This window comes from Hipposideros armiger, unplaced genomic scaffold (genome assembly GCF_001890085.2).
Source record: "Hipposideros armiger isolate ML-2016 unplaced genomic scaffold, ASM189008v1 scaffold_305, whole genome shotgun sequence".
Classification (NCBI taxonomy): Eukaryota; Metazoa; Chordata; class Mammalia; order Chiroptera; family Hipposideridae; genus Hipposideros; species Hipposideros armiger.
In genome coordinates this window covers 1719497-1746912 of record NW_017731655.1, presented here as the reverse complement: position 1 = coordinate 1746912, position 27416 = coordinate 1719497, and the positions used below count along the sequence as shown (strand labels likewise).

The 27416-nt window shown below is 33.0% G+C and overlaps 1 protein-coding gene across 1 annotated transcript in view; it reads right to left on the bottom strand.

The window, feature by feature from the left end:
• The window catches only part of DGKB (diacylglycerol kinase beta), a gene marked incomplete at its 3' end in the record, with an annotated part of 506452 nt that overhangs the window by 213526 nt on the left and 265510 nt on the right, over positions 1 to 27416 (bottom strand). The window contains exons 17-19 of the mRNA XM_019659894.1: positions 24274 to 24348; positions 2421 to 2506; positions 189 to 278 (exon numbers count right to left, since the gene is read on the bottom strand). Coding sequence (XP_019515439.1) covers positions 189 to 278; positions 2421 to 2506; positions 24274 to 24348 — 251 coding nt within the window. The remainder of the gene's footprint in view (positions 1 to 188; positions 279 to 2420; positions 2507 to 24273; positions 24349 to 27416) is intronic.

Below are 27416 nucleotides of genomic sequence, written 5' to 3'. Positions count from 1 at the left end.
TTTGTTCGAAATCATATACTATATATTTGCCCGCAATTATTTTTGCTAAAAGCACATGGCAATAGCCACGCAGTAAAGAAATGCTGGGTCTATGGTGTGCAGGGTGTACTGTACTTGCTTTTCTCTTTTTCTTTTTAAAAAATTTTTATTTTATTTTAAGATTTTCATTATTATTGAAGCTGTTTTACCTCCTCCCCATCGCAGGCATCTTGCTAGGTCATTACCGGTCCCGAGAGGCAGGATGGCAACTGGAGGGTGCTTGACTACATTAGCCTTTTCTGTGGAATTGAAAAAGTAAAACAAAATAAAATTTGTATCACAGATAGAACAATAGTAACAAGACAGCTTGGCATTAAATGAAGGCATTCCACTAGCTACTTATAAACAGGCAATGTTGTATTTCACAGACATATACAATTATAAATTACGAGTCACCTGTGTGCGTTTGTAGCAAATTAGAACACACAAATATCATTATTTACAAAGTGACTGGAAATCTCAAGACTTATGCACGAGGAAAGTCTTGTAAATATACTGACCCCGTTAAAAATTGCGGTAAGTTTGATTTGACTCTGCTGAAATTCTCAGGGATGCAGGAATACGTAGCATAGAAATATAGATTGAGGGTCGCCACCCAAGTGGAGGGTAGGTTCCTATATAAAGTCTATCTGCAACATCGGCTTTAGGTACATTTTACTTTAAGGAATATTTTTTAAACAGTCAAATTCTAAAAGCTAGTAAAGTACTGACACCTTCTTTGTGTTGTCCCCACCCACGGTGCTGCTTTGTGTCAGAGTAAACAACATCTGAGTTGGGTAACCATGAGCCCAGCAGGATTTCTTAGAGATTCAACTTTTCATAATATTATGCTTTGAGTTCAGAGCAGTAAAAATCTCTGCCCTTGAATTTCCATATGCTTTTGTTTGAATCATCAGGTGCCTTGAATGACTCTCACAAACATATATTGCTTTTCTCTATTTTTCCTGTCTTATCAGCTTCTCAAAGAGAATATGTGTGTGTGTGTGTGTGTGTGTGTGTGTGTGTGTGTGTGTGTGTGTGTGTGTGTGTGTGTGTACGAATGGGAAGGGAATAGATTACTTAGGGGTGTACCGCAGTTGAATAGCCAATGCTATCTTAGATTTTGGGAGTTAAAACAAGTCAATAATATCCTACTATTTTCACTCTACAATTCTCACAAGTTCTCAGAAATTGTTAAAGCAACTCTTTAATTTTGCAATTATTGAATTCTGGTTTACTCCTTAAATATAACATATTAACACAATTTACATCTTTTATTAGAAGGCCAAGGAAAGCAATTTTCAGTTTCTTTTTTTTAACAACAATGTTAGTAAAGCCTTTAGATGCTTACCAAAAGTGTGCTTGTATTCATTTTTAATTTTCATATTTTCACACATAAAATATTCACTAAATAAAAATTTGCTTTGATAGGCATAGCAACATTTCTTTTGAATCAAAAATTTCCTTTTTGTGTCTATTTTTCACCAATAATTGGTCATGTAGTAACTGAAATGAGAACTAAAGAAGTGAATATTTGTTTTGGATTTAACTTCTCATAAAGGCCAACTCATGTTCTAGTTTCCTGACCAGTAATCACTTTGGACAGCTGGCTGTCTCTAAAAACCAGATAATTTTTCTGAACATATTCAGCATTTCTTATGACACATCTTCCTTTTATTCTCAGTTGTGCACCTGTTTTGTTTCCTTATAAAAATAAAGTATTTAAAATTTGAATAGGGGGAGTGATATAGAATAACATTAAAGTGTGGGTTCCAATCCCAGCTCCATCAGTTCACAGCCACTAAACTTTGTTCTAGTTATTTGACTTTTTGAAGCCTTAGATTCCCTGTCTAAAAATAAGATAATTAATACTGTCATAGATTTGCGAGACTTAAGGTGGCTGGGGTAAAAATCCTAGCACAAGGCCAATTAAAGAGTATATAATAAATAAAAATTAGCTATGATGATGATAGTAGTGATTGATGATGATGATATGAATATATACAGAGGGTAAGGTTTTGAGGTTGCATGCTTAAACAAAATAAGTACATCTATGTGACAGACTTTATCACAAATGCTAAAATCCTCTTTGGCTCCCTCTCTAGGGCAAAGAAATAAATGGATTTTGTAGAGCCTGATTTGAAAATAAATGAGGGCTTAATAAATCACATGAGAAATTGATGAGAAAAAGAAGGATATCTAGATACTTGTAAATTATTTTGTTAATTGAAATTTTAAAATATAGAAGAATGAAACCAGTAAATAGTGTGCAAGGTGCCAGATTTCCAATTATATCACTGTAGCATCCAAAGATCTCAATGCATTAACAAAATAAATAAGTAGAAAATACAGAATTTAAGGTTACCACTCTCCCCAATCACATTAAATAGTGTCTTCATTACCTATGCAATCCAAAATCCACCCCACGGTTCCATCTCCACCGCAGGCTAACACTCTGAAGTCAGAAACATCCCGGAAAAAGTTTAACCTGAAAAATAAGCATGTTATGGCACATGATTGATATTTTTGAAATTAGGACTTTTTTAGTTTTGTATTCTTAGAATTGTACCTAATGAAAGATATTTTTATTTTATAAAAACTGTAAAAATCTCAATGATTTTATTGAAAAATATTGGATTCCCATCAATAAAATTTTCAAATAAAAATAACATCTTAATGTAAACATATTTTAATTATATATTCTAGATTTTATAATATATAGTTCTAATTTTTATTTTATCAACTCTGAGTTACAAAAAAACAAATGTATAAATTATAATTTTTATTAAGATATTCTCCCAGATGTGATCTGAAGTTAATATAATCCAGAGTGACATATACTATATTATGTCATTTAAAAATTTTTATTAATCAAAACATCTCATTTAAATAATGAGATAAATGTGACTATTTAGTCAGGAAATATGTCTGAGAGTTTTCCGCCTTCCTTTACTGGGAGATGTTGATCAGGCTGTTTTTGAGGTTCTACCAAGAATTTCTATGTTTCTCTCCAATTTAACAATCTGCAAATAGGAGCCAGGCTTCCCCTTTTCTTCTGACCTGGCTCACAGTGCTTCTACCCAGGAACACTTGAGCCTAATTGCTAGGTCAGCTGAAACAAATGCCCACTGCTTCTGAGGCTAGTGCGTGCAGTGTATACATTAATGCAACCTACCATGGGGAAAGTTACAAAGGCAAGTAATGCAGCCAGTTACATAATTATGCATGCCTATTTATTTGCAATGAAAGAACTGAAACAGGACATACATATTTGGAATGTGTCTCTTCACCTCCCTTGCCCCAGAGGTAAGAACTGGTAATCAGATATAATATGCAATCATCCAATATTTTCTTTCTGTATATTTACACATAGGAATGTACACATATGAATTTTATCACACACATTTTTAACATGAATGGGATTGTTATACATCCTGTTAAATTATTTGTGTGTATTTTTAAATTTAATAATGTCTAAGAGATCTTTCTATGTCATAAAGCCATACTGTGTCATAATTTATGTGAATGTTATTTCATAGGGTGTACATTCCATGATTTAATAAATGATTTATCTTCATGTACTTTAATACTAATTCTAGTGTCACTATTACAAAAATTGAAGTATCATCGTTAACATCATTTCAAGTGCACTTATGTGAACATGCGCATGTTTTGAAGGCTAACCTTCTAAAAGGGAAAAAATCCACTACACCATATTACCCTCTGAACGGTTCCCATTGTAGAAGATGTAAGTGTTCATCTATTTGCAAATCCAAAACAATACAGATAAACAACTGTATGATACTTCTTCAATCATAGTGAAAAATGGCATCATGCTATTACTGTAAAATCACACATCCCTGTTTACTAGTGGGCTGAGTGTGTTTTTGTAGGATTATAGAGGAAGTGTGACTTCTGTGAACTGAGTCTTCAACGCCTTGTCCCTCTTTTCCATTGGGTTGTTTTTTATTATTACCTTATAAACTCTTCACATATTATGAGTGACACTTTCACTTAAATTAGCATTAGAAAAAATTTGTTGAAGTAGTACAATGCATAAATACAGTAGAAATGTACAAAAATTAACTAAATGCCACCATCTTATAATAAGAATCATGAATATTTAGAACATGAAATGTTCATGCATTTCCTTATGTATAATACTGTGAATATTTACCCTTTGTTAGCTATGTTGCAAAGTTTTCTTCCAGTCTATTACCAGTTGGTTTGTTTATGTTATATAATACATAATATTGGGCTGTTGGAAAAGCCATGATGCATTTTTGCAATGAAAAACATAGAAAAAATACGTCATGACTTTTCCGACAACCCAATAGTATGTATAACACCTATGTACCAATTGGCGACCCTGAATGGTAGAATATTTGCAATAACTTACATACACCTGTGTGCTGTTTTCTTAGAGCATCTCCCTTTCTCATTCACAAAGGTGAGCACTATTCTGAATCCTGGATTACCATGTGCATGACATAAACACCATTTTGTTTGCTTTTTGCTTTTTCTCAGCTTAGCATTGTTACTAAGATTTTTTCATCTGGTATCTGAAGTTCTTACCATGTGTAGTTGAAGTTATTTCATTTCTACTGCTAAATATCATTTACGTGAGCATGCTTTTTTAAATCAATGTCAATGGACCTTTGGAATGATTAGCTTTATGTCCTTTTAAAAACTGCCTTATTGGACATGCTTGCTAGGGGTCATGGGCAGTGGCTACTTTTGGAGCAGGGTTTACTTATATGCAGCTTTGGTTTCCCAAAGTTGTACTGATGCATATATTCATTAGCAATGTAGATAAGATTTCGCAGAGCCTGTCCTCTCTAACACTAATAATATCACACTGTTTAATTTCATATGTTTCCTCTTTTGTGAAATGCCAGTTCATGCCTTTGGTCTCTTTTCTTTAGTCTTTTTTTCTTGTTGATTTGTAAAAATTATTTATTTGTTCTTAGTTTCAATCCTTTTGGCAAATATCTTCTAAATTTGAAAGATTTTTCATTTAATTAATGTGTATTTTAATAAACAAGATTTTGTTTTAATGTATTCAAATTTATCAACGTTTTCTTAAGTGGCTAGCTATAAGTAGCTAGTGGTTAGCTTGTTTTGTGTAAGAAGTTTGCTTACTCAGAGGCCAGAAAAGAAATCACCTATGCTGTTTTAAATTTCAGTTTGATTTTTGACTGAAATTCTGAGTGGTGGTGTGAGATGGGGATTATGGTCTATTATGAATATATCAATATATAGATCATAATCCCTATCTCACACTACCACATAGAAATATATATTACATTACATTATATACATTATGTTGCATATATTATAAATACATATTATATGTATATATAATATATATAATATATATAATATATATAATATTTGCAATATTGTATTGTGGTGTGAAGTAGGGGTCACTTTATTCTATTCCCCCTCCCTCTGCTCTCTTTTTCTCCCATTTTCTCTATTTACCCCTTTTTCCCTTCCTTCTTTCCTTTTGGCTGTTGCACACAAATTTTTCTCTGTATTTTTTAAACCATCTTTTTTTTTTTTAACTGAGTAATTCAATTTCTACCATGCAAGCTCCATCATAAGTCAAATTTCCATATATGAGAACATTTATTTTCAGACTATTCTATTTTATTCCTGAATTTGTCCGTATCTGTGCCAGTACCACACTTTATAATTACAATAGCTTTATAGGAATTCTATATCTCATAGAGCATGAAGAATCTAGTTTATTATCCCTTCTTTGCTTTTCCAGATGCACTTTAAAGTTAATTTGTCATACTCCACAAAAATAAAAATAAGAACAAAGAGAAACCAATCATGATTTTGACTGTATTTACATTAAGCCTATAGATCAGTTTTGGGCGAAATAACATGGGTATAATGTTAAGTTTACTCATCCATAAATATAGGAGTGTTCAACTTATTTACATATTGCTTAATGACCTTCAAAAAGTTTTAATTTTCTGCTTACAGGTCTTGCATATGTGTTTTATTAGATTTATTTTTGGTTGTTTTATAGCTTGTGTTAATATTTTAAATATTTTAAAAATTATTAATTTTAATGTTTTGTTGCTGGTATATATAAATATATTTTATTTTTATATATTGAGCTTATAAACAGACACATTACTCATATTTTTTCTATTGCCTATATTTTGTTTGATGATTAATTTGAATTTCTATTCAAACAACTGTATCATGTGCTAATAATAATGATTTTATTAGTCATCTCCAATTCTTACAATTGTTATTTCTTTCCCTGTCTTACCATACTGGCTGCAGCACCAATACATTGTTGATTTGGAGTAGTCATAGAAAACCATCATATCTTGTTCCTGAATTTAAATGGAATACTTCCAGAATTTCCCTATTTACAGGAATGTTTGTTGTAGGGATTTTCTTTTTCTTTTCTTTTGTGAGCAACACCTTTCATAAGGTTAAGAAAGTTTTCTTCTATCCTTGGTATAGTGATAATTTTTTTTTTTTTTTTTTTTTTTTGCTGAGCCATCCTGCTACCTATTGGCAGCTTAGCGGCTGCTCAGCTCGGGCTGGCCTCAAACCGCTGTTGCTCAGAGCTCAAACTCTTGAGCGAGCTCTTAACCAACTGAGCCATTCGGCCGGCCCTAGTGATAATTTTTATTATGAGTCAATGGTAACTTTTTTCTGCATCTTTTGAGATGTTGATGTGGTTGATCCCATTTAATCAGTAATATGGAAATGTATATTTATATTTTTTATATCATTAAACCATTTCACAATCCTTTCATGTACCTAAATTGGACATTGGTTATTAATACTTTCATAGAGAATTGGATTTGGTTTTATAACTTATTTAGAAGTTACACATCTAATTTAATGAACAAAATGGACTATTTTCCTTCCTGATGCCATCTACAATTTTTTTATCAAAATTATTCTGTCTAACAAAATGAAATATTAAATATGCCCTCATTTTCTATTTTTTTGGAAGGATTTATATAACTTTTGAAGTTCCTTATAACTGGATATCTTTTGTGCATAAACTGTACAATTTCTAGTAAGTCTTTGATTTCTTTTTTTTTTAATACTAAGGTCTTATATAATTGTTTCAATTCCCTGTTGAAAAATAAATTATATTTTCTAATTCTTCCTGAATTAGTTTTCCCAATTATATTTCTGTATGAATTTTTTTTTCTTTTCTTCTTCTTTTTTTTTTTTTTTAGCTGAGCCATCCTGCCACCTGTTGGTAGCTCAGCGGCTGCTCAGCTCGGGCCGGGATTCAAACTGCTGTTGCTCAGAGCTCGCACTCTTGAGCGAGCTCTTAAACAACTGAGCCTCTCGGCCGGCCCTATGTCTATGTTTTAATAATTACTAAAAATTTACTATTTTCTAATTCTGCTTAAATCAGTTTTTGCCAGTTATACTTCTTTATCAACTTGTCTACCACCTAAGTTTTCAAAGATTTTGTCCTTGAAGCCTATAAAAGCTTTTCAAAATATGCCATAGATGAAAAGTTTACCATAGAGCTAATTGTTTCTGGTGAAAACCTAACCATCCATTTGACTCACCATTGCTCTTCCACTCCATGATGATGTTTCATCTGTAATTCATTCTTGTTTTCTTTAAAAATTGCCATCATTGGTTCTTCAGCAGCATCCTACCCCCAAACATAAACCCCATGCGACTGTCAGACCAGCTTACTCTCTGTAAATTGATTGCTCAATGGATTGAAAAATTGACCTATCTCCTCCTTTTAATCCACTCAATTCATGCTGTTTTCCCTTGAGATTCATCCATTCCTTATTTCATTGATTCATTGAAAAGTAGCCTTGTACAATTATTTAATCATTATGAGCATCAGTTTTCTTATTTTTAAAATAGAATTAACACTGTCTACTTCGTTGGGCATTTTTAAAATATAAACAAGTTGTATATGTTAAAAAATTACATGGTACTATCAACAGGTTACTAATTTAATTATATTTCCCTTCATTAAAATTAATATTTAGTTTTAGAGGTCTGAGTGCCACTCCTCTATTTTTCCACCTCCTCCAACCCCAGTATTCTGGCAAAATCTTCACAAAGAGAACTTTCTAGCAAGCAAAGCTGGATGGACAATGAGGAGAATTCTCCTACCTCAAATCTGAAACTGAAGCCAGAGAAATATTAGGAGACCTGCTTTTGGCTTTGGGAACAAAAGTGGAGTGGAACACAGCTCTGATGGAGAACAAACAAACCCAAGAGGCTTGACAAGAGTCAAAACTCCAGACTCCTAGTGGGCATTCACTTTTTCTTCATTAAGCTGTAAAGACCAGCAGATATGACGCTGCCACTTCACCAGTCATCCTCACAATGGGGAAGGAATGAGGAGTGTCTAGAAAGATACCCATTTGTGGAAACATTAGTACTATGTACTATGCTTTTCATCTATCAGTTTTAGAAGTGCACTTGCAGAATTGGTAAGTATAAACATTTTGCAATGAAGTAACCATGCATAGCTCCAGAATTGATTTATGCTGTTTTTATGAAAATGTATTGAAATTAAAACTTAAAATGATTTATGAAGCGAATTAATGATTTTTGAGGTTTCAGTGTTGGTCATTAACTTTTTCCTAGAGCATTTACTATTTATTCACAATAGCTAAATTTAAAAGAGATTCTCCATGGTTAGAGCATGGGTTTAGTAGCTCTGTGTCAAATCCTTTCTTTTCCTTTTTTTTTTTTTTCTTAAAGATTTTTATTGGGGAATTAGGGAAGGGGAACAGTGTTGGGGAATTACAGGAGGGGATTGACCAACTTGCTGTCCTTCAATCTTAGTTGTGTTGGACCCAGCAAGCTCAGCTCCAAGTCCAGTTGCACCTCTCAGCTCAAAGTGGTGTGTTCAATTAGTTGCGGGTGGGTGTAGCCACCATCCCATGTGGGAGCAAAACCAGCAGCCTTGTCGTTAAGAGCACACACTCTATCCCAAGCCACCTTGGTGGCAGCTCAGCTCAAGGTGCAGAGTTCAGTCTTAGTTGCGGATGGGCGTAGCCCACCATCTCCAATAGGCAACCTTGTTGTTAGGAGCACATGCTATCACCAGCTGAGCCTTCCTGCCACCTGTTGGCAGCTCAGTGGCAGCTCAGTTCTGGCGCAGCTCACTGGCCCATGTGGGAATCAAACCAGCGACCCTGTTGTTCAGAGCTTGCACTCCTGAGCAAGCTCTTAACCAACTAAGCCACTTGGCTGGCCCCTCAAATGCTTTCTTATCATATTTGTTAAACAGCCATCACTATCTACACAGTCAAAAAAAAAAGTGGGAGATGATATTATGATGCTTAATACCACAAAGCAAATCAAGATATTTCATCTAAGAAATGCCTAAGAAGTCTCATCGTTCCATTTTTCCATCTCAGAAGTCTCCTTTCCATTTTTAATAAGTGTTCAGATAAAACTGATATATAAAATTTAGGAAGTTTTCATTTGTGATCGACAATAGTATTTTAAAAGCACACCAGGAAAAGTTTTTAACAAAGAAGGAAGAAAAATTGAAATACCAATTCCATAAACTTGGATAGTGTCTTATAATCAAATTTCTTAAATGACAATATATAGGAATTTCTTTTTGTCCTAATCTCACATATTCTAAGAAAATAAATGATACTGCCATTTATATACAATTTGAATGTATCTGTTAGAAATGCGGTTGAATATATAAAAATAAATAAATGTATGGGTATTAAAGAGCATACATACTATACATTACATATTATAAAATTATATTACTTGGTACTGAGAGGAAACTAGTGTGAAATTCATAATTATTAGCATAATAATGTAGAGTGAATAGTCATTTAATTGTATATTATTTATATTCCTTTATATTAAAGAAATACAGGTTGAAGGATTAAAAATGGCTGTTTCATATGCCATCAACTCCCCTCCTCTTTTCTTCTTTTATGTTTCGAAAAAATAGGTTACTTCAAAAGCTTGCCTTAAGAAAGCCTGTCTTCTGATTTAACAGTCAGAGCCAGAAACAAGCACACTTATCTCTTATTATTCAGCTCAATTCATATTCATACTCGCATGTACACGGTTACCTATTATTCTTACAGTTAGAAGAGTAAATGGCTTCACATTCGCCTCACTAAAATCAGGTTGAAATTTTTGGTTTGTGATGTTACTACTGGTTTTTGAAAGTATATTTATAGTGTATAAAATGAAATCTGAATACCTTCTACCTTGGTTTCTAATATCTAGACTGCATCTATACATATCTTCGTGTCATTGATAGTATCACTGTTGCTGTAGCCACTTTTGAAAAAGTTATGCATAAAGCAATTACGAAAAATTTTTCTATATATTTTATAGTACAAAATGGTGGAGGGTTAGATTTCATCTTTTTTCTGTGTATATTGATAATGACATCTTCAAAGTGATGATTCATCAACTGTAATGTGCCATCCCATCATTGCAGCTTAAAGTGAAACTAATTATAACCATGTCCTCCCATCTCTAATCTTCTGTACTCTATTTTACCAATAAATTATAAATTTTAGGAAAACTATGAAATGCACCCATTGCAAAAAATCCAGCAAGTCTTTTGAAGATATTTTATAGAAGATGAATTTATGGGGTTTTTTGGAGGGGGCATTTTATGTAGTATAATTCAATAGTGTTACCATCATAGCTTGCAGAATATTTGAGAAAACGTATACCCCAGTGAACTATTAATAATTTAAACATTAATGTCATTATCTCTTGAAATCTCAAAAACATCCTGTATGCATATGTGTTATTTTCAAAGAGAATGGGAGAGAGATAAAGGGAGAGAGGCAGAGTTAAATGACAAGGAGAATGAGAGACTTAAATGAGAAAATATTTACTCCTGGGGAACCTATGTTATCTCATTAAATAACTTTAATATTCTCCTGAGTACAGTATGAGTTAAAGAGAAGTCAGTGAACAACAGGCTCTGTAAAGTGGTCTAAATACGTATTCTTTTTTTGACTAGTGCATATTATTCTTGGGAAATTAATGTGTTAAAAGGAATATCAAATTTTCTTGTCATTTTTGAATGAATAAAAGCAAAGTAATGCTTAGCTAAAATACCCTTGATCTTTTATTGAAACTATTCCTGATTTTGTTAGTATAAGTAAAACACTTCTATAAAGATCTCACTTTAAAATATAAATTTATTCTGGTACATGGAAAACAGTAATCCTTTTAGGATGTTTTAAATATATAAACATAAATTAGTATTTAAGGGCCAAGTACCATTTTTTTTTTCTTTTAGTCATTTTCTCTCATCTATAAATGTAAGAGTTTTCTTCATGACAATGGAAGGGAGTTAAATCAACTCAGTATTTACATACTATATTTAGTGCTACAAATATGCACTCAAGTTTGTGGTCATGTACATGTGTCTCCACCGCTCAAAGTACTAATGTATGTGTATCTATTATGTGTTTCCTAATATATGCATATATTTGTAAATATAATTCTTTTAAGTTTGTAGTTACATGACTGCCACATAAGCAGAACTGATTGACAATTCTGGAGTGAAGAATTAAGTGAAAAATTTGATCAAGGGTTTTAATTTAACCATAAATCATATATACTTCCTGATCTTTCAAAGAAGTTAACTTGGAAGGATTCATTCTTAAGACTTCCAATTGGAAAGCAGAGAGATATTGTCTGTGATCCAAAGGACAATCTAAAATTAACCCCTGAGATGGAACAGCAGAAGTGATTAGGTTTCTTGGATCTGTTTGGCAAATCTATGCAAATCCGTTCTGTCATCCTAATGCTTTTATTATTAATAACCGGGATGACTTCATTTCATATGAATCAGATCACTTCACCGAGTTAACTTTAGAATGTGAAGTAAAAGGGTTTATGAGCTAGGAAGTAACTCTACACTTCCACAGAGAAAGAAAAAAAGTTACGTTGATTAGGATCTAATACAACAGTATAGTTATAAATGTCTTAAAAAGACAGATAGTTAATGAAAAATCAACATATCGGTTTCACCCTGAATTTCTATGAAAACTTTCATTACCTGAAATGGCATAACGCAAAGAGGACAGGGTCATGGTATGGTTTTGCAAAAGCGATAATCCTCTTTGTATTTCTTTCAGTTAAGGAAAACAGGTACTAATGTGGTCTTTCCTAAAAGCAAAGCGGTGTAATACAAACTTCTGGAAAGTGGGAGATATCTGTGCCTAGAAAAAAAAACTTCATATATCCCCTGCAAATTCCCTTATTTAACATGCATTTAAAAGCCACAGCTGTGTACCAGGAACTGGGTTAGATAGCAGAGATTCAAAAGCAAGATAGAGTCCTTGCCTTCAAGTAGCTTAATTGAGAAGTCAGACAAGAAAACAGGGTTCTGGTCACTATGGGATGTTCTTTAAAAGCAGTTAATGTAGATTAGGTACAGAAGGATAACAGAGTTGTCTTAATAAAAGTGGAGACATCTGAGTTGGATTTTGAAGCTTTTGTAAAAGTTAATTCACTGACAAATTGGGACACAGGCATGAAGAGGAAGTGAGTAAAGGGTTAATATGGAAGAATGGGGGGGAAATATAGGATACTAGGAAAGTGAGTAGATAAGAAATGCTGGACAGTGTGAAACAATGCATTTTCAGAGAAGACAGGAAGGAAAGTGAATGGTCTTTCCATTCATCAAGTTAGAGAATCAAGTCAATGAGCAAGCTTGAGAAAGAATGAAAAATGAGTTTAATATTAAACATGTAAAATTTGAGATACCTATGTGACATTAACATGGAACTGTTGACTATGTAGTTAAATAAATTTTTATGGGTCTGTGTAGAGAAATCTGAGATGGAAGGAGATATTGGAAGCAATCCATTTACGCTTGATTGAAATCATGCAAGAGAGTCAGGAGAGAGACCATAGAACAGAGGTTTAAAGGATCTTGGTGTACAACAGACATAGATTTGGTGTTTTATGAGATTAAAACCTTCAGCCCATTATTTAAGCCCTCTGTTCATCTTTCCCCATCTGCAAATTGAAGGAAAAACATGCCTAACTCATAAGGTTGTATTCTTCATATTCCCGGGCCTACGCCCAACACATTACTTTTATTTTATTATTATAAAATTAAGAAAGCATATGCACACGAAATTAATGGAGTTCTGCATATGAAATTCTAGGAGAAAGTGACATTAAAGGAATGGTCTGAAGAGAATGCATCCAAATGCAGAAGAAGCAGTATCTCAGAGATAACAGACATTGATTTCCTAACATCCAAGGGGGAAGAGACTTTTAGGAAAGGTGAAACAGCCAAGACTATTTGATTTCACACCTACAAGTCTGTTAGTAACACATAGCAATCTCAACGGAGATTAAATCAAAACCCTAACCACACTGAAGAGGAGGTGGAGAAGTGGGAGAACAGCCCATTTTATTAAGAATCTAGTTGTGAAGAAAACAGAGTTGGAGAGGTAAGAAACTACATTTGCAGATATATATATATATATATATATATATATATTTTTTAATTCAAAATGAGAGCTTTGTCTATTTTACATTGCTTTTTTTTTTTCAACTCTGCAATAACCTGGCAATTGTTTGTCTGTATTTTCTTTGGTCTTGAACCTCTACCACTATCCATTTCTGTTGCAATCTGTGATTATTATAATACTTTAATCATTATACATATTCTCATCATCAACTTTTTAAAAAATAGAAATTCAGAATCTACTTTTTCATTTAATATGCACTTTCATTTTGAGCTAATTTTTGCTGAAAAGTTTTGTTACAAAATAAAAATGTTACAAAACCTAAATATTTATAGATGTACATTACATGTTTTAAAAAAAAACAAACATACACACACACACACAAAAAAAACCACCAAGGAAGTATATTTAAACTATTCACTAAACATTCTTTGCAGGACTGCTCATCTTCTCTTTCTCACACATATTTCATGTTATCTGACCTATGATTCCCCACAATCTCCACTGCAATTGATGATTGCTATATTTGTTCTCTCTTGCATCCTATGGGGAGATACGAGGCATCAGCCACAGTGCAGTGGGCTGGCATAACAGGTGTAACAACTGCACATTTCATTTTATCTTTGAACTTTCTGCAAACTTCACTTCAGAGGTTGTTGTTTGTCTTTCTGTGTCGGAAAAGTTAGGGGAAAAGAAGTATTTTTTTTTTCTGGAAATGTTTCAGATATAATGAGTACATGTTAAAGTAAGAACTCTGAATTGAACTATACATATGTCTTCATTTTACTAGAGGATAACATAGTATAAAGGCTGAATGTACAAAGTAGAGAGCTAACAAGTGCATAATCTCAAGAGTTTACTAATGTACTCATTAATAATCATACTTAAATTAAAACTACAAAATCCTGAACAAATGCTAACTTGGGGTGGATGGGTGCTAGAACACCAGGAATAGACCAAAAGAGTTCTGGGTAAACTTAAATATTATGCTCACAGTAACTGTATGATCCTATGTGATCTGACCCCTTATCACCATTCTCATATGCTACAGCTATCCATTCTTCTCCAGTCACCTGGCCTTCTTACTAATGTTCCCCAATCATGTCAAATACTCTCCCATCACGATTCTTTTACTCTCGCTCCACCTTTGCCTTAAAAGCTCTTCTATGAAATGGCCAAATGACTTGCTCCCTCATCTCCTTCAGGTGTATACTCAGTGAGTTCTTTCCTGCTGAGCCTATTTTTTAAAAAAACAACCACAGAACACTCCCCACATGTGCACATTCTGTTCAACTTCTCTGCTGACATAATGTATTTTTATTAGTTGAATTTGTCTTCCTCCACTAAAACATAAGGTCACGAGAGCAGGAAGTGTTGTCTGTTTTGTTCAAAGTGTGTTGGCAGTGCTGAGACTTGTTCCTGGCATCTGGTAGCCACTGAATAAATATATGCTGAATCAATTTATATTATTGTTGTTATTGTTATTGTTAAGCTACCACTTCACTTTTTACTTAGTTGTTGCATCAATATTCTCTTTGAGTATGGACTACACTCTTCATTGCTATTCTTTCTAATGAAATTATGGGAGTAGGTCACTACATCATCATTCGTAAAGGGTTCTGAGATAATCATCTACTATGATTTGACGTCCTTTGACTCATTGTCATTTAACTGCCTGGGGCTAATGGTGAAGTTGTGCCAGGGAACTTGCTAGGTTGTTTTAGATTATAGCAAACTGGACATTCAAGGAAGATAGCTTAGGTTATTTATTAGAAATTTGACCATTGTAGAATAAAATAAAAACTAGGTTAAAGGATGTACACAGATTAATTGTTTTATTGTTTTGTTTTGTTTTGTTTTTTCCCTATAGCCAGTATACGAAAAATTGTTATTTTTAGAGTGTACAGAGAATTTAGGCAACGACCTCTAAATAATAACACATGGATGCCTGGTTTAACTGCTATTCAGCCAACTATTAATACCATTCCTTTATTTGGGAGATGAATAATAGAAGTTCAGATTTTCAACACCTTTTGAAGTCATGATGTATTTATTAATGTATAAAAGAAGTTCCTACAGATTTATAATACCCAAAATGGGAGCATTCTTCTGTAAGGCAAGCAATTGTATGAAATGGTTGATTGTAGCCGTATATGTTTTTGTTACTTTTACTAACCTATGGATTTTTAATATAGAAGCACAAATCAATTGTCAAACTCAATCATTTTGGTAGTCAAGGTGCGGACATAATTATGCTCACACATTTAATTGAGGGGCTCAAAAATCATCTGCATAATATTTCATGACTAATCATAAGTACTAAAGGGTAGCTTGAGTCCTTCATTTTTACATTGGCAAAGCAACAATCTCTTTTGGAAATTTCCAGTAGAGCTGGATTGAACTCTGAGAAACATTTTCTTAGCCTTTTGAGGGTTTTGTTCAGCTTTCTGACATAACAAGAGGCATATGCAATAGGTCATCAATTATGATTCAAGAGGGATTTCATTTAAATAAAATATGGTGGAAACTTTGTTATATAAATGATATTTTAAATGAAGAAAGTAATGAAATCTGAAGAATCTGTTATGTCTTTTCTAAATTACATATTTATTTTAACAGGAGAGTATATTCCAAGGCTTCAATATGCAAATATATACTATACTTGGAAAATGTGAGTCTGTAGGTTAACTTAAATTTTATTTTTAAAATTATATATGATTTACATTTAGTTCAGATAGATAAAACCAAAAATTTCAATAAAGCACCTATTTCCCAAATAATTCATTAAACTTAATTAGGCTGAACAACCTGGGAAAGAATTTATAATTTTAAAAGGTTCATCTTATATTTTATTTCAATTCAATAAATACTTATTTTTACTTAAGTATTTTAGAGATAATATGAGAATAAACCACCTGTACTTTCATGAACCTTAGAGTCAGAAGGAAACAAACAGTATCCCAAGTATACAAAAACTGGATATTAACTTTTCATAAGTTGCATTAACATATGCAGCTGGTATAACAGCTAGAGATGTGCAGAATTATATGAATGTTGTAAAAGAAAACTCATTCTATGAAGACCAGAGAGCAGTATATATTTTATAATTTCATCTTTTCCAACTAATTTATACTTATGAATTTATTGAATTATATCACAATGTGAATCTTAAGAAGAAACTTTTATTATTAATATATAAACTCTAGTATCAGGCATTTTTAAATAGAATAGTCAGAATCAGAGTGAGAGAATTTAAATAAGGAGATATAATGAAAACAAACACCAATTTCTGTCTTAAAAAACAATTGGAGATAAAAGGGGAGCTGACCAGAGAATTTTGGTATTATATAATAGATAATTCACATTAGGCATTAGCATAGTTTCAATATATCAAGAAAAGCTTCTACTCTATAAACAAATAAGTAGAAAAGAAAAAAATTAAATATAGATAGAATGAGAGAAAAAATGCATTAAACAGATTTTAAAAGTTGGTGTGATAAAGAGGATAAATTGGGGTAAAAAAGAAATTTAAAAAATAGCTGCAGGATCAAGGTGGCAGATGAAATATATACTTTTAACAAGTATATCTACTGTAGCATTGGAAAAGTGATAAGGCAGAAAAAGTGATAAAATTAAATCAATGAGTATTAGATTATTACAGACACCTTACAGAATAGAGCAATTTACAAAGCAATGCATTACAGGGAACCACTGCAAAAGGAACTCTCCTAGCTGACAGAGGATCAGAGACAGCACAGCTAGAACAGGAACGGGAGGCGTTACAACAAGTGAGCAGGTCAGCCATGGGATTAAGAGACTGGTTCCAGCATAGCCTGGCCAGAGCCCCATCAGAGCAGCGCCCTAGGCATTTGCCCCAGGATAACAACAGGAGAAGAGATGTCTAAAAGAAGTGCTGGTGGGACCCTCAGGATACAGGGTGGGCACTGGTAATGAAGAGAAACAAGACATTCTCACTGCGATCAAGATGAAATTAGAAATTCAGTGCAATTCCATTCAAACTCACATTTTAAAAATGTGAGACACTACTTAACAAAACGGCAGAGAGTAAATGTCACTAAATTTTGACAGAATAACTAGGGAGTCACAGTACATAAAACAGTCTATCATAAGAATCAACAAATAGATGAATGTAGCAAAGGAAAGGACAGCGATACTCTATAATAATCTATCTTTCATTTTATCTTATATGAAGTACATCAAATCAGTGGTGAAACGCTGGACGGATGAACAGCTTTTGTTGGGACCACCAGATTTCAATCTGACAGAAAGAAACTGTTCCATTCCTACTTCATCCTAACCTGTCAATGCATCACTAAGAAAAATGCCAGTTTTAGAGATTTAAGGTCATAAATGTCAAACAAAATGTAAAATTAATAAAAACATACAGAAGAACATTTCAGTAATTTTGGCTGGTGGAAAGGCTTTTCTAAATAAAAAAACTGAGATGTCATTCAGCATAGAATTAGTAGATGACAATTTTAAATGTTTATATGGACAAAAAAGTATATAAATGGAAAGCTAGCAGAACAAACTAGAAGAAAACATTTACAACATATATGAAATGATAACATTAATATTTATGCACTAGGATCTTAATCTGGACATGAAAAAGGCAAATCAAAAGGAAAATGGGCAAATAAAAGAGCACATGTTTTACATTAAAAATACAAAAGTTTAGAATACATAAGAAAAAAATGCTTCTTTGGAGCATCTGTAGTTTTGGCTGTATTTCATTGTTGGGAAACATACTGCTGAATAGAATTTTGGTAGTTCTATCTAACAAGCACATCAACTACACTGACCCAAAACAATGGGTTAAGCATGTGGCCAACCAAGCCAATAAGATACTTTTTCACTGGAATTTGAATCTGAATTTTGATCTTTGAGACACAAAGATCAAAATGGGTTGCTGATTCTTCCTTATGTGGCAACTTGCAAGAAAAGTAGTGCAAAAAATGGAATAAGTTTGTTTAAGAATTTACAGTGATTGTTGTAAATTTAAATGGGAAGTTACTCCAACTGTAGCAGCTTGATATGGCCTATAACACCTATATACATGACAGTTGATCTACTCAATCAATTGTTCTCCATGCTGCTTGTATATAATCAGCTTAGGTGTGCTTTTAAAAAATTCAAGTACCTGGGCCCAACCCTCAGATATTCTGGTTCTGGCTACAGTCTCCACATCTCCTTCAACCCATACCTATGTCCTCATAGAGATTCCTCCACCCACACTTTACAGGATGAAAAAACTGATTTACCAATGACTCTTCATGATATATCAGAAGTAGCAAGAAGTAGACTTCTGTGGCCCTACAACTACCCTGAGAGTAATTTGAGGACAGGAAAGAATGCCATTTGACAAGAGGACAGTATTTCAAAGAATGAAGTTTTTCTGTCTACCTTTTCTGGACAGAATAATGACCAGAGTTTAGTAAACACATCAATTCAGCAGTACTTGCTAATAATATATCTCACACTGTGAAGGACTTGAAAAAAACAAGAATGGAGAATTAGTGATGAAAGGAAAATCTATACAACTGAATTTCTCAGAATGAACCCCTCATTGGGACTATAAAAAGCCCCAAAGGATTGCCAGTCAGCATTTTTGCTTACTCACTCCCAGTGAGTGTTTGAAAAGTTCATGTTCATGTTGGTGGAGGCTGCAGAAGAGTTAAACATCATTGTTTTATCTTCAACAAGAAGGGTAGTTACCGGCTGTGGAATACTCGATCATCATCAAAGGAACCAATGAGTGAAATCTAATATATTACTGTGCCTCAAGGGAATCTGCCAGCTACTGAAGGGCAGCCTAAATTCACTGGACACTTTCTATAATAGAACTGCAGGGTTTGTCTTGCTGAACTAGACATGTATTCTAGCAATTGGATTGACTTTTCCTTCCCATCATGTCTTTGTCAATGGTCATAGCCATTCACTTACTGAATGGCTTATGTCCTATCCCAGTGTCTCACATATTCCTGTCTCTTTTCAAGGAATTTCTTTAACGGAGAAGGAGGAAAAGCAGTGGGCTGATGCTCACGGGACCTAAAGGACTTCTCATACATCTTTTATCAGGAGAAAGCAGTTGGTTTAAAGAACATTGGCATAGCCTATTAAAAGACTCAGTTTCTGAACAAACAGGAACACTTAAATGGCATATAGCATGCACTCTGAGCTATATGATGCTGTTTATCCATGTCAGAAAGCATGGTTCTCGGGCCAAAAGGTAAAGCTTGGGTGATGAAGCTTACAATTACACTTAAGACCTCCTGTGATGGTTAATTTTATGTGTCAACTTGATTGGGCCACGGGGTATCCAGACAGTTGATCAAACATTATTTCGGGTATTTCAGCAAACATGTTTTTGGATGAGATTAACATTTAAATTGATAGACTGTGTAAAGCAGATTACCCTCCATAATGTGGGTGGGCTTCATCTAATCAGTTGAAGATCTAAGTAACACAAAAGGCTCAGCACACTCCAGAAAGAACTGGGGCATTGGCCCTTCCTGATGGCCAGACTTTAGAGTAAAACTGGGACATCAACTCTATAGATTTTGGACTTGTCTGCCTCCATGAACACGTAAGCCAAATCCTACACCAAATATTATTCTGTATACACATATCGTATTCGTTCTGTTTCTCTGAAAATCAGTGACTAATACAGCAACTTTCAAATATTTGCTTCCCAGCCCCACAGCTTTGAAATCTGTGGTTCAGATGTTGTAACACCAAAGCAAGGAATGCTGCCATATGAGACAATACAGTTTTCATTGAATTAGAAGCTGAAATGAAAAGCTAGATATTTTGAGACGCTTCATACCACTAGACAAACTGGCCCAAAGAAAGATATGATGTTAATTAGTATAATTGACTCTGATTTCCAAGAAGAATTAGGTATACTGCTACACAATTGGAATATGGAGTAATAATAGGATCTCTACTATCATGGGTTTAGTCATTAAAGCCTAGGTTACATACAGTAACAAACAATGCACAATCTTCCTGACATAACTTGAGAGGCTTATTTATCACTCATTCTATGGGGATCATGGGTAAGCAGGGGTGAGGATGGGCTCTCTCTCCCTGTCTTCACTCTGATATCCAAGGTAAAAAAAGAGCCCATTCTGGAATACTGCTGATTTTTACTATAGGAAAGGAAAAGAAAGTGTGGAAACGTTACTTTCTTCACACAGTTTATTATGAAAGAAAGCCATATGGCTACTTAACACTTCAAGCTAAAAAATGAAATAAACTCAAGGGCCTGGGAGAAGACCTGGAAATGTTTGACAGATAGACTAGTACTGTCATGTACAACCATGCCTAGCAGCACAGGTAAGTGAGAGACCAATTCAGCCCTATACAAACAAACTGCCCAAGTCTCAGACCTAGCAGGTAAAAATACTTAGGTCACTCTGCTGGGTAAAAAAATGTTTGAGCAGCTGACATACAGGCAGGAAAAATATTTTGTATTTTAGCTACAACTTTCAACTGTATGCAAAACCAGGACTATAAACGTTATATCTGTTTCATTCTTTATATTATTAAAAACATAATTTAACTAAATGCATATTTGTAGTTTATTTTATTTTATCCTTACTTTTCTATATTTTAGACCAAATGGAGAAGAGAGATGAGAAATAATCATCTGCAGAGATATTTCTAAAGAACCAAGACTTGACGCTTGACATAGTAACTATATGAGAAATTAGTCTTTCTATATTTTAGGAGGATGAGTGTGTTTTCCATTATATATTTAGTAGCAGTAATATGTTGACTGACATAATTATTTTTCAATTTATATGTTCAGAAAGGAAGGGATACTGGTCAGCCCAATGGTTGGACTGTGGTGAACACCTACTGTTTATTCCCACCAAGAATTCACCTTTCATTCTGAGGTTATAACATCCTCATTTGGCTTTAAGGAAACAAACCACTTAGATATAGTCTTGACAGGACAGTCAGTCAAGATGCCCCCTCCCAAACTAGCCAAGGCTCTGGCACGGAAAATAAGACCAATAAATATGCTTCTCCTTGGGGTTTGAATCCTGAGCAGAGAAATAAGAATACAAAAAGCAATTGAAATACATTTTTTCAACAATAACTATGATGGGACTGTGTCTTCTATTCCAGGTACTCTGTTTCCTCAAATTGTCCTGATTCGTACCTTTTCTGAAGCAGTTCTTCATTTGTCTATTAATTCTATGAGCGACTTCATAAAATTCCAGAAAACTTTATTTTGGATAATAAGTCAAGGTGTATTTCTGGGGTGTATAGAAAAGTAAGCCTGATGAATACCATATTCAACTTTATAACTGATCACAGACATGCAAGTTAAAATGACAAGGATATATTTTCATCTGTCACTTTGGATAAAAATAGGAATTGCTAAAGATAGCTAATTTAAAGGAGGCTGTGAAAAATAAGCATTATACATTACTGCTGGGATTGGAACTCAGTGCAGACTTTTTGTAAAGCACTTTGGCAAAACCTTACAAAATTAAAAATGAAAATATTTGCAACCAAGCAATTCTACCTATATCAACCTATTTATTGAAAATATTTGAATATGCTTTTTAAAAAAAATACATAAATTATTAGTAGCATATTGGGTAATAATTTAAAAGTATAGGTATGCTAAATGTGTATTGATAATGGAATAGTTAAGAAGCTATGGACTATTGTACATCTCTTAAAAATAATGAAATGGATCAATATGTATTGAACTCAAAAAATATCCTTTTTTTTGAGTATCATAAAATATGCTTTTGAGTATCATAAAAGAACTACATGTAAAAAATCTGTGTATCCGTATAACATATATGTGTGTGTCTGTATATGAATGTATTATGTACATATTATATATGTAATTACATTATATACATACACATACATTAGTTTTATGTTTATAGAAAAGGTTTGGGAGGATACATACAAACAATTTGCAATGGAAATCCTTGAGGAATGATATTACTCGAAGTGGGGCTTTCAGCTTACTTCCTAAATAATATTCATTATAGTGTGGATTTTCACAAGTATATATACATTACTTTTATTTTTTTCAATATATAAAACTAGAAGATAATAGGATGCCTACAATTGAAAGACTGAAAGGAAATGTAGCAGTATATATTTAAAATAGAGTAGGGATAAAAATAAAATGAGAAACAAGGCTAAACTCAGTGTTATTGCAGTAGCTACATAGAACTAAAAGTGGTCATGCTATTTGTAATTATTAATCAATATTGCTATAAATAGTACTGACAATAAATACCATTAATTGAGGACATATTATGTGATAAACACAGTTTTACATGCTTCACAGGCATCAATCAACCAATTTGGCTTCAGAACTATCCTATAAGGCAGCTAATATCCTTGTCATTTTACAGAGGAGTCCCTGAAGACACAGAGAAGTTAAGTTATAAGGCTTGTAATTAGCACAGTCAGTAGGCATTGCATTCAACTATGAAACACAGGCAAATCCTAGATTTACTGCTTTGGGTGGAGCTACAGAGGTCTTGGAATAGCTAAATTTTGAATGCACATTTTCTTAATCCTGCAGAATAAGAGGTTCTTCTTTGAGGTTCATACTATTAAAGAACAAGAGAAAGAGCCGTCTTAGCTGAGCTTCTGTGTTAATATAAAGACTTTCCTTTTGTTTGGCTTTATCTAGATAGAGACTCCCTGTGTGGCTCACACAGCCAATAATTTGATCATAACCCTTTAGATTCTGGAATCTGAAGCTTGACAAAGGCATTGTTCTGAACTAAATTCCTGTGGGGAGCCTGCTTTTTACAGCAAGGAGGTTCCACAGACCACTGCTCAGTATTTGAAAACTGACCCTGCACAGCATGCAGCAGGGAGTGGAAGGAAGAGATGAATGTCATTGTGGGACCCTGTGCTAATAATTGCATTGCATTTATATTTATTTAGCATAGACACATTGGCATATATTTTATTCTGAGCATTTAAAAGAGTACAGAGAATTGCAATATTTGGTTTTTAGTTTCTGAGAATAACCTGGGAGATTTACTTTAATCATACTGACTTTTTTTATTTTTTTTATTACAGGAAGCGTGTGTAAGGCTTCTAGACCTCTCTCCACTCACTGGTCTAATGTTTACTCTGACGTTTAAAGAGAGAAAACAGGTCAGTGGAAGAAGATGACATTGATTAGATAAGTAGGACAAATTAATGATGATGGATTTCAGTGCATACTTGTGACATCAAAAGTATATGGTTTCTGTTGAAAAATACTTTTATTTTACTGCATATGACTTATTAGCAATAAAGTATCTTATAAGAGTGATATATTCATTAGATTTTGTAAGTAGTAATTTAAAAATTACATGATGATTTGAATCTTTGTTAACTAGCTTTTTCTTTACTCTGTAGGTTTATAGTCCATATTTAACAAATAAAGAAGAGCAGTTTTTCAAACAGGTAGCTTAGAAATTTAAGTACCCAGCTAGTGTGTGTGTGTGTGTGTGTGTGTGTGTGTGTGTGTGTGTGTAGGATTATTAGTAGTATTAGCATTATTAATTCACAATATTTAAAAGGGAGGAAAATCTGCTTGAAACAGGCTTTTTTGGAAAAATGGCATCTGCATTGTTTTATCTTATGTAGTTGATATTCAGTGTTTTTTTGTATGCTGATCTGGCTCTTGTATTCAAATAACATTATTTTTAGGCACATCAGGCTGCTTATTTAATTAAATATATTAAATAAGTTAGTGGTTATGATATTTCCTTTGACTTACCCTGGCATTGGTCCATTTCCAGAAAGACTGTAAACTTGACGAGGATTTAATAGATATTGGAATTTTCTGTAAATCCTATAAAGTGAAAATATGAAAGAAAAATAAAGAACTTCAGTAAAGCCCTAAATTTAAAAATAAATAGCAGCCCTTAATGTTATAATCATATATATGGCTCTATTTACATAAATTTAATATATTTTGTATTAAAAATACTAGAAGTATAAAAGTTCAATAGGAACTAGTTTCTTATTTTGACAAAGCGTTACTAGTAATGATAAGGCAATAGAGCTTACAAATTAGAAATAAGATATTTGCATTCTAAATACGCATATGCATTTAGAACATTATCCTTCTTTTAAAATTATTTAGCTAATTAGATTTCAAATAAATATTTTGAAAATATAGCTATAAAACTACTTAAACATCTTCTTTTAATAGATCCTTGTGAAATTTATAGATTATGGGGTAACCTAATAGAGATGAAAACTATCTATCCCACAAATCAATTTTGATGATGCACTTTGTATGCACACATATGTATGTAAACAAAGAATGTGACCTCATCAGCTGGTTTATTTCACGTAAACAATCATCATAATGAGTTAGCTCATAAAATAGATAAACCGTTTCAACAGCACATATTAAATAATTCATTTTTTTCTGAAAGAAATCCATTTTTGTACAACAAATGTAACAGAAACATTTCTAAGTACACATTAGAAGTCTTAGACAAAAAACAATAAAAGCGAAGGAATACATTTAGATTTTTAAATTAATTTTTACATCCATGTACAAGTATTACTATATATTTTACAAATACATCCTACTATGTTTACTGATAGAAACTCTCCAAATTAATTACATAATACTTACTCCCTTCAATCCCAAATCTGTGATAACCCTCACATTCTAGATCTTGATGAATCTTATCACCTGGTGACTCAAGAAAGATCTTAAGAGTCATTCTAGTACCTCCTTTTTCTCAGCACGTGAACCTGATTGTGGACAATCATGTACCTTCTACCTGAGTCATCTCTATCAAACCTGGCTATGCCATCTTACTGCCTTAATTTAGGCTTTCACGTTCTCGCTCATCATTTCTATGAATATCTTGCCTAACTAGCCCACTTCTATATTGCTATTTAAGTATAGTCAAGTTGTTTCTAATATAAAATATTTTATTATATTCAGAGTAGTTTATGTCTGATTTTCCCCCTCCCCCACCCTTTTTTTTTTAACTTTATAAGAGTTTACTTGAGTCAATTTGACAATTGCCAGACCCTTCCCCTTAAAATTTAACCTCAGTGAATATCTTCTGTTTCCCTCAAAACACAACACCCTTTCACAAATCTGTCTTTCTACTTTCCCCAGGCTAAGGCTTGGTCATGTCAGAACCAACTCAAAGCTACTTCCTTGCCAGACTTCTCAGTCTTAAGAAATAGTCATTTCTTCCTCTGAACTTTCCTAGAATCTTTATTTAAAACATGTCCGGTTAGCATTTATCATGTGGTATTGAGATATATCTGTCTATGTGCCTGCTTTTGTGCATGACTGTGTGATATGTCTTTCATCCCCAGTACTGAGCAGAGTCTGCATTCCACTCAGGCATTACTGTCTAAATGATGATGTGTGACCACTTTCACACCTGTTGACTGATATGGGAAACTTCGTATGGTATGTGATTCTGTGACCTTCTGCTAGTTATCCAACATATCAAAGTCAAAAAAGCCAATTTTTTTTAAAAGGAAAACTCTGAATGGAATCCCATTGTGTGTGAAAAATGCCTCATATGCATTAAGGAAAATTTATGTTTGCATTTAAAATACATCTTTGCTCAAGAATACGAGCTCTGAGCAACAAGGTCACTGGTTCGATTCCCGGCCCGAGCTGAGCTGCTGCTGAGCTGCCAACAGGTGGCAGGATGGCTCAGCTAATAAAAAATAAATAAATAAATAAATAAATAAATAAAATACATCTTTCTGAAAACATATTTACATTTCCCATGACTTTGGTCTATATTAGTATATGAAGAACAAAAATAAGTTAGTGTTCGTATGGGAATACTCAAATATCCTCCCACCCCTCCATTATGTTTAGTTTAACTATGACTTAGTGTATCTATATATTTTTTCTTAATTTAAACAAAATTATTTTTATGCACTGGGAAAAGGAAAAGGCAGACATTCAAAGGAAGGGTATTCTACATGATTAATGTTATCTTAATTTGAGGGAATGGTTTCTCCTTTGAAATATATTCTTTATTTTTTTCTCTTGAGACTTCATTTCTTTCTAATTTCAAACATGAGTTTAAGTCTTAATTCTCTAAAGAAGAATTTATTTTTTTTCAAGATGTCCATAATATATACAGCAGACTGTCAGTACTGGAGAAAATAACTGAGTATTATTATTTAATTATTTATAAGTGAATATATATATATATATATATATATATATATATATGAAGCAACTATTCTTTTAATAAAAAATTATAAATATTTTAACTATTAAGCCACTATTTATTGAACATAGTTTCTATCATGATTAGCAGAGTTAAAATATAACTACATTTTGACCATAAAAACTTTTATGCAGAAATAATATTTTGTTGATAAGAAAATGAAGAATGTTCTTTATTGTATTGAAATACATCTGGAAAATTAAATGGTAGGAAATTACAAAATTTTTATTCATGGAAACATTTCAACTTCATTATTTGATAATGCACAAAGGTAATTTGTTTTATTATACCAGTGTTTGTATTAGTGCTTTTATCTGATTGCCAATTCATTGGTTGGAATTAGTAAACACCTCTAGAAATTATTAAAGTAAGTATAACCACATTTTTATCACTATCCTCTTTAGAAGGGTATAAGGAATACTCAATTTGGTGACCTTCAGATTTTTTCTTAAATATTATGAATGAATTATTAACTCATTACAAAAATAAAAATGTTGTGATCTCGACCAGAATATTGAGATACCTGATAATGCAGCTCCTTGCTATTCAGATTAAATGTATTGTGCTTCTTCTGGAAATATAGCATCATATTCTCCAAAACGCACATAAAGAAAATCATTATAATATATTTTATCTAGAAGCTGAATATAAATTCTGTTCCTCAGTACTTGATTATGATTTAACT